The 7,966-nt window shown below is 65.9% G+C and overlaps 1 protein-coding gene across 1 annotated transcript; it reads right to left on the bottom strand.

Moving 5' to 3' along the window:
- Positions 1-1,698: 1,698 nt before the first annotated feature.
- CBX4 (chromobox 4) lies at positions 1,699-7,400 on the bottom strand. The gene is made up of 5 exons (XM_053892547.1): positions 7,214-7,400; positions 7,024-7,067; positions 5,806-5,871; positions 3,498-3,564; positions 1,699-3,231 (listed from the first exon to the last, which is right to left on the bottom strand). Exons 1-5 carry the CDS (start codon positions 7,280-7,282, stop codon positions 1,816-1,818), a joined length of 1,662 nt encoding a protein of 553 aa, XP_053748522.1. The 5' UTR covers positions 7,283-7,400; the 3' UTR covers positions 1,699-1,815.
- Positions 7,401-7,966: the final 566 nt, after the last annotated feature.

The following is a 7,966-nucleotide window of genomic DNA, read 5'->3' as shown; positions in this document are numbered from 1 at the left end:
CTGGCCACGGCCGGCCTCTGCATTCCCCGAGTCGCGGCTTCTGGCGGTGGGGGGAGACGACCCGGTGTTCAGCCCACTCCCCTCGGGCCCCTCTGGTCCCTTAACCCCTTCCTGCCCCGCGACGCCAAGGGCCCCAGCCTCGCCACCCAAAGCGGGACGGATGAAGTGGGGTCCCGCATTTCCCTCGCTCACTGAGGAAACAGGGGTGGGCAGGCCTTGCTCGCCAGGCCTCCCCCCTCCCCCTCTCCCTCCCCCACGCAGGAAGCCCCCCGCCCCTGCCCTGGCCGCGCTCGCTGCGCCTCCAGTCGGAGCCTCTGGCCTGGTGGTTTCCGGGGAGAGCCTGGCAGAGAAAGCCTCAGCGGCTTCCTCGGTGGGGCGGGGCCAGCGATGCCAGCCGGCGACGCTACACAGGGTGGGAGGGTCCCCTCCCCGCTGAACCTGCCGTACCGGGCCAGCGTCATGAAAAACACCCCTGCCCCACCGGGGCCAGCACCCGGGCGTGTTGCGCACCGGGTGGGTGGGGGGCAAAGATCAGCAGGTGCCGGGCGGGTGCGGCGTGTAGCTCCGGGGGCGGAGGGGGTTGGGATGAGGGAGCCGGCCCCACCCACTCTTCCGCGCCGCCCGTGCCCCCCCCCCCCCCGCACCCATTCCCCCCCCACCCCCAAGCAGATCCTCGGGTCCTCCCGCACGGTGGGTACCGCGGGCCTGGAAACCCTGGGGGCGGGGGCGACGCTGACACCCCCTCCCCCCGCAGGAATTCCCCTCTCCGTTTGGAGCGCCTCTCGACTTCCGGGGAGCAGGGTCACTCCTCTGCCCGCGAAACCAGGCCACTTTGCTTTTGCAAAGATTTAGCGCAGGGCTCGGTAGGTTTCCTCCCCGAGACTAAGGTGTAGGAGGGGTGGGGAGAGGGGTCCGGCCGCCTCCCGAACCTCCAAAGGTTCCCCTCTGCGCTAATCTCCAACAGCGAAATGCACCTTCAACATCTCCATTTAATATTTACATTCAAGCAGGTAATAATTGGAAGCTTATAGTTTAGACATTTCTAGTAGCAGCAGTTTCTAGAGAGCTCGTTTAGCCTTTAAACAAACTTTTTTTTTTTTTTTTTTTTTTTTTTTTGCACATAGAAACAACACATCCATGTGTACGGTATTAAAAAATATATACCGAGGTCCCTGGCATCGCAGTTCCAGGAAGGGGAGGGAATGAAATCAACCGAAATACTGAATGAACAGGAAGAAAGGTCAACAGAAAATAGTTTGTCTGATATAGAATATAACAGGATCTAGAGGAAACTCCATAAATCTAGGTTTTTATATTTCCATATATAAATACCTACAAATAAATATATATATATCAGCCCGAAGGGGATGGTCGGGCCTTTTGAGCTCAAACAATACATTTCAATAAGAACACCACGTACAAACGGGAGTAAAGTCTGCACTTGACAAGTTAGCACGGTTAAAATATAATACTATAACTCTGAGACCGAGGCGCGTGGCTGCCCTGTCAGTCCCGGAGATCCACGGGGGGAGGGGAGGTCCAGCGCGGGGATGGGGCAGGTGGAGGGGGGCGGCGAGAGACCCGCAGGCACCGCGTGCAAGGGGCCAGTGCCGGGCCGGGGGCGGGCCCCAGCCAGGAGCCGACGACGACGACGGCGGCGGGACGACGGGACGCGGATTCTGCGGCTCCGGGCGTCCTCGCTTCGGGGGGCAGGCCCGGATCTCCCGCAGCTGGCGAGAGAGGAGGAGTCCGCCCCTAGGCACCAGGTGCTAAGCCACCCGCGGGGATGGCGCTTCCCCTTCCGAAGCCCTCTGGCTACACCGTCACGTACTCCTTGAACGTGACGGTGAGGCAGTTCGCGGTGACGTCGGTGATAATTATATTCCCAAAGAAGGGCTTGAACTCGCTCAGCGGCTCCTCGGGCTCGTCCTGGGCCTCGGCTGGAGGCTTCTCGGCCGCCGTCACCGGCGCGGCGGCCGCCACCGCCGACGCGGTCGCGGGCGCCTCGGGCTTCACTTGGAGGGCGCTTGGGGGCTCTCCGGCCTCGCCGCGCGTCTTGACGCAGCGCAAGTCTATGGGCTCGTCCAGATCCGAGTCCAGCAGGATGACCTCGGGCTGCGGGAGGGCGGCGGTGGGGGGCACGTCGGTGGGGTGCTCGGCGGCCGGGCTGCCCCCCAGGCAGGTGGGGGTGCTGATGCTGCGCGCCGTGAGGCGCTTTTTGCAGGGCTCGCGCTCGCCGTGGGTCTCGGAGAGGCAGCGCTTGCGCGCGTGGGAGAGATTGAGGCCGACCGAGTGGTGGTGGTGGTGATGGTGGTGGTGGTGGTGGTGGTGGTGGGAGGGCGGGTGGGAGCTCCGGGCCGGGTCCCAGGCCAGCAGGTCGGGCTTGGTGGTGAGCTGTAGCGGCTGCTCGCCAAAGGCCTCCTTGGTGGGGGAGAGCTTGCGGGAGCCGGCGTCCTGGGGCTGCGGGTCGCCGGCCCCCGGCGCCTCCTCCTCCCTCCTCTTGGATGGTGCTTCCGCCTTCTTCTCGTCGGTCCCCGCTGCCTTTTTGAAAGTCCTGTCGGCCGGAGGGTGGCGCTCCTCGGCGGCCCGCTTCTTGTGGCTGGGGGAGCGCGCCTCGCCCTCGGCCGCCTCGCCGGACTTGATCTTCACCGCCTGCATGCCGTTCTCCATGTATTTGCTCATCACGATCACGATGCGTCCATTCTTGTTCTTGTTCTTGACGATCTTCATCTTGCCCCCAATCCCGTTGCCCGTCACCGCCTCTTTGGGGGCCGGCGTCATCCCGTTGGGGGGGCCCTTCTCGGAGCCCTTGCCTGGGGCCCCGGCCGCACCGGCCAAGGGCTTCACGGCTCCCAGGTAGCCCTTGGCCCCCGCGCCGTGGGCCCACTTGTCCGGCGGGTGGCTCTTGGCGCCCAGGTCCGGGCAAGTGGGGCTGGGCGCCTCCTTGTGGCCGCCCTGGTACTGCAGGTCGTACATCTTGGGGTCCGGCTGGTAGGGGTGGTGCTTCTTGCTGTTGAGCTGGTAGTAATACTTGCCGCTCTTGCCGGGCGGGGGGGGCTTGCCGGTTCGCTCCTTGCTGTGGGGCTGGTACTGGTGGTGCTTCTTGCTGTTGAGCTCGTACTGGTGGCCCTGGCCCTTGCCCTGAGCGCCCAGCTCCAGCTTGGAGCGGTTGTCTGCGGAGGAGTCCTGGAGTCCAGTCAGCACGTTGGAGCGACGGGCAAAGGTAGGTACCTGGGGGAACGAGGCGGGGATGGGAGGGGGAGGTGAGCAGAGGGCCGAGGCCAGGCCCAGAGCATGCCTCCGGCGTCAGGAGTGTCCCAGCCCCCACCGGGTCAGCAGCTATGTTCCAGGGGCAGTGTGTTGAAGGTCAAGTAGAAAGGAAGTGCACTTGCGTGCTCTGGAGGAACTCTCCCTGCCCTCTGGGCCTGGAGGCAGCTCAGGTGTCAAGGTCAAGGGGAAGACCAGTGGACAGCCCTAGGACCAGCGAGTATATTCACCTGCACCACCAGCGGTTTGGGCTTCGGCCCTCTCTTCCGATATCCCATCAGCTGCTCCTGCCGTTCCCTGGGGGGAGGGAACAGAGGGCAGCGCTATTAGCCTCGGGGTCACCTCCCTTCTTGCTGTGTCCAACCTGAGGTGACCCCCGCTCCCCCCACCCCCCCTTCCCCAAGCAGCCAGGCCAGCAAGACCCGGCGGGATCCAGAGCTCAGGGCAGAAGGTCGCCTGTGCCGCCAGCTGGGCGCCTCGGTCGGGTCCCAGAGCCCCACTCTGTGCTCACACCGACCCTCATCTGACCAAGGGGTCCTCCAGGAAGGGCTCCCCGACGCCCGATAGCCGCACCTGAACTGGCGCCCCCCTCCTCCGCCCGCGCGGCCTGGCCTCTAGGTCGGGGAGGCGGCAGCTGGGCGCCCACCGCTTTGGGCCTGTGGCCCTGCACCAAGTGAGGTGGGCGCGGGGGTCCAGGGGGGTGCAAACGAGTCCAACGAGGTGTGCGCCCGAAGTGTCCCACCCCGTCGGAGGCACGGATGCTAATGACCTCATTAAGATTCAGATAGCGAGTGCCGCCGGCAGAAGGGAGGACTCGTTTTCTTAAAGGCCAGGCACTAAACAGGGGGAGGGGCTGCGCCCTTGTTTACACGGCGGCAAATGAGCCAATTAGGGGCTGGGGGCGGGGGCCGGCAGCCGAGGCCACGGCCTGGCCAGGTTCGCAGCCACCTGGTGAACCGGCTCCGGGTCGGCCTGGGCGGAGCGGCGGGGCGGGGCCGGGGCGGGGCGCAGAAGCACCTCCTCCTCGCCGAAGCCGGGCTCCCGGCTGCCTCGGTTTCCCAATAATTAATAGAGCCCACCAGAGGTGGCACTGGTCAATACAACTGCCAGGCTTCCGCCTGCGGCCTGGCAGAGGGGGACCCGAGGCTGGGGGTGGGGGGCAGATCGTCCCAGCACCGCCCCCAGCCTTCCACGGGAGAAAGGGGTGCCTCCCCAGCGTTTGCTAAAGTTGCAACCCCTTCCCGGGTCATAAACGCGCTCTCCAGCGACCCCAGGCACCCTCCTGCCCGTGGGCTAACCCAGGGGAGTTCAGCCATGCCTAGGGGCCGGGGCCGGGGCCGGGGCCTGACTCCAAAGTTGCGTGGCATTGCAACAGCCTGCGTTTTAATTCTTCGGGGACCCATTATGCAACATGGCATCAGCCGCTGACATGGTTACAGGGTGGTGAACTCCCAGGTGGAACCGGGGCAGGATCCCTTCTCGGCGCCCCCCTGCGTCGCGGGAGAGCAACTTCCCCGCCGGCGGCTCTCTCCCAGGGTCTAGAGTTTACAGTTTTAGCGCCAAACGCACCACAGGAAATAATGCAAAATAAAAGGGGGAGGGGGGGATGGAAGGCAGCGGGGTGGCCGGGCTCCTGGACTCCGGCCGCTCCTCCCCTTCTCGCCCGCCCTCCCCCCCCTCCGTCCTCCCCGAAACAGAGAACCACAGCCACCGGCGGTGAATCCAGCCGCAGCAGCTGTAGCGTGACAAGCATCTGTGCGCACCAGGATGAGCCCCTCGTCAGAAGCCACCCCTCCGCCACCAGGCAGCTCCCATCCCACACACCCTTTGGGCCGAGCTCCCCCTGTGCAGAGGCTGGGGACGGACACCCACCAAGTGGCCCAGTGGGGTGTGTGTGTGTGTGTGTGTGTGTGTGTGTGAAGGGCACCCAGCACCAGACAGAATCCACCCCCTGCAGATCCCAAGCTCCCAGGGGGTCGAAGGTTGTGTGTGTGTGTGTGGGGGGGGGGTGGTGGTTAAGGCCTTGTCAACTTTTCTCCAGCCCCCAACAGGTTAAGCTCAGTTCCGTGACGTCCGGCGGTTTCACAACGCCAGCTCCCTCGGCTCTGCCCCGCGAGGGGCTACTGCCAAGCGGCCAGTGGCTACAGGAAAGCAACACCTAGGCTCTGGGGGTGGGGCTCCAGGGTTGCGACGAGAGGGGGGCCCCGCGGGGAGCCAGGAGCAGCCTCGAGGTCTCCGGGCAGCGGCAGGGCCACCCGCGCGCACCCTTCTCGAAGTTCCCCCAAAACACAAGCCTTGCCTTCTCCGGGCCCCGCCCCGCCCCCACCCCGGGCTGCCGCAACCGCCAAGGACGTTGGTTAGCAGAGCCGAGGCCGCAGCCCTGCCTGTGCAGGCCCGTCGGGGAAGGGGGCTCCCGCCTTCCCCCCCCCCCTCCCCCCGCCCCGGCCCGCTCCCTCTTTGCCATTGCCGCGTGGCCCCCTTTCCCACTCTCCCATATACGGTCACGGCTGCGGGCGGCGGCGGCTGGGGGACGCTCACCTGTTCTGGAAGGCGATCAGCAGCCGGGGATCCAGGATGTTCTCCTCCGGCTCCCACGTGTTATATCTTGCAAGGGAAAAGGGAGGGGGACACGGCGTAAAAAAAACCGAGCCAGCCTTGCAGCCTCCAGGTGGGGAATGACATAAGACCCCACTCTGTCTCCATGAACCGAAAGCTATTTAGCTGTGGATGTGGGGGGTGGAGGGTAGATTTCTGCAGGCCTGACACGGTCCCCGACAACCCCCCCTCAAGTCAAAATAAACACACAAGGGCAGGAAGAAAGGGGAGGGGTAAGAAAAATGAAACTAGCAGTTTATTTTGCAGTTGTCAAGAATTTTAAGCATGTTACTGCGACATGTTCCAAAGCCACTTTGCTCACCAGGAACCCTGCGTGCAAAGCAGCCGAAAAGCAAAGTCGCAGTCCCCCCCTCCTCTCCCCAACCCCGAGTCTCCGCGAGGGCTTCAGCTGTTCTCCATTTGACCCCTAATCCGATCACCGTCAGCCAAGCGGCCCCCCCCAACACCCCCCTCGCAGCTCTGGAGCCCGGTGTCACGGGCAAGCACCCCCAAATACTCAGCAATATAAAAATATGCCTCTGTGTGTGTGTGTGCGTGTGTGTGTGTGTGTGTGTGTGTGTGTGCGTGTGCCTGCGCGTCTGTCTCCATCCGGTGCCTTCGCATTTCAAATTAAAAAAAAAAAAAATCCCCACCAAAAGCGCCGCAGTGACAGTTCCCAACATTTTCTGCCTTTTTTCTTCCTCTCCCCGCACCACTAGGAGGGAAGAGGCACACAATTGCATTTTCGTCGCTTTTTAATTTTTTTTTTTTTTTTGGTTTTGCAATATGGAGCCGTTCGGTGGAGGGAAAGGGGAAAGGAGCCATTTTCTGCTGCACATCAGTCAGTGCCTGCGCCCTCCCTCCCTCCGCCGGCCTCCCCGGCTCGGCCCCGCGTCTCTCCAGCTCCTCCGGCTCCTTTTAGTGCATAAATTAGTGATGGCATTTCCCGGAGAGCGGAGCACAACACAGGGCGCCGGGCTCGGGCTCGGCGGCTCGGCTTCCCCAGTGCCTGCCACCGACTTCCCCACCCCCTCCTCCCTCCACCCCACCTCCACCCCGCCTCCCGTCCGCTCCCCCCACCACCCCACCAGCTCGGCGGTCCGGAGCCCGGGAGCCCCGCGCCTCGGCACCCCGCGCCCCCGCCCCTCTGCCGCTACTTACTTGGGGGACCAGCCTCTCCATTTCACCAGATACTCCACTCTGCCCTGAGGGGGGAAGAGACAGCACTCCATCAGCTTCCGCGGGATCCCCGGCCCCGGCCCGCAGCCTCCCCACCCCCTCCCCGCCTCCTCGCGGGCCGCTCCGGCCGCCGCTCCCTCGCCGCCTCGCCGCCGCCCCCGCGCCGCCCTACCTTGCGGATCCGCTTCTTCTCGATGCTCTCCACCGCGAAGACGTGCTCGCCAACAGCTGGCAGCTCCATGGCCGAGCCGGAGCGCGCCGGGGCGCGGGCGGCCGGCGCGGCTGCAGACGCTGCTGGCTCCTGCCGGAGCCCCGCTGCCGCCCCGGGCCGAGGCGCCCCTGCCGCCCGCGCCGCCCGCGCCGCCCGCGCCGCCGCCGCCGCCGCCGCCGCCGCCGCCGCCGCCGCTCTCCCTGCACAACCCGGCCGCCCGCCGCTGCCCGCGCCCGCCCCGACTCCCGGCTCGCGCTCGCTCAGACAACTGAGCCCGGGCCGCGGCTGCACAAGAACTCATGCAAATCCGGACGTCAGCGGGCGGGGCCTCGCCGGGCCCAGCTCGGCGTCAGGGGGCGGGCCGCGGCCGGGATTGGCGCAGCCGGGCCTACCGGAGGCCCCGGGCCTGGGCGGCGGGGGGAGAAGGAAGGACGCGGGAGGGGGCCGGAGGAGGAGGAGGGCGCCGGGGAGGTGCAGGGGGAGGGATCGGCGGGCCCGGGAGAGGGAGGGAGCGGGACCCGGCGGGAGAGGTGTGTCGGGCCGAGGGCGCAGGGGGGTGGGGGGGGGGTGGTGGAGAGCTTGACAGGGCCGGGAGGGCTCGGCGGCGACCCCTCGCCCGCAGCTCGGCGCCTGGGCCTGCCCCTCCGCCTCTTTCTCGGTGTGCGCCGCCCAGGGACCCCTGCTGGGGGCCACGGAAGCATCCACTGCCGTTTC

The sequence above is a fragment of the Panthera pardus genome, unplaced genomic scaffold (assembly GCF_024362965.1).
Source record: "Panthera pardus isolate Hobbes unplaced genomic scaffold, ASM2436296v1 HiC_scaffold_3, whole genome shotgun sequence".
NCBI lineage: Eukaryota > Metazoa > Chordata > Mammalia > Carnivora > Felidae > Panthera > Panthera pardus.
The sequence above is the reverse complement of the archived record's forward strand: the minus strand, read 5'-3'. Positions and strand labels throughout refer to the sequence as shown.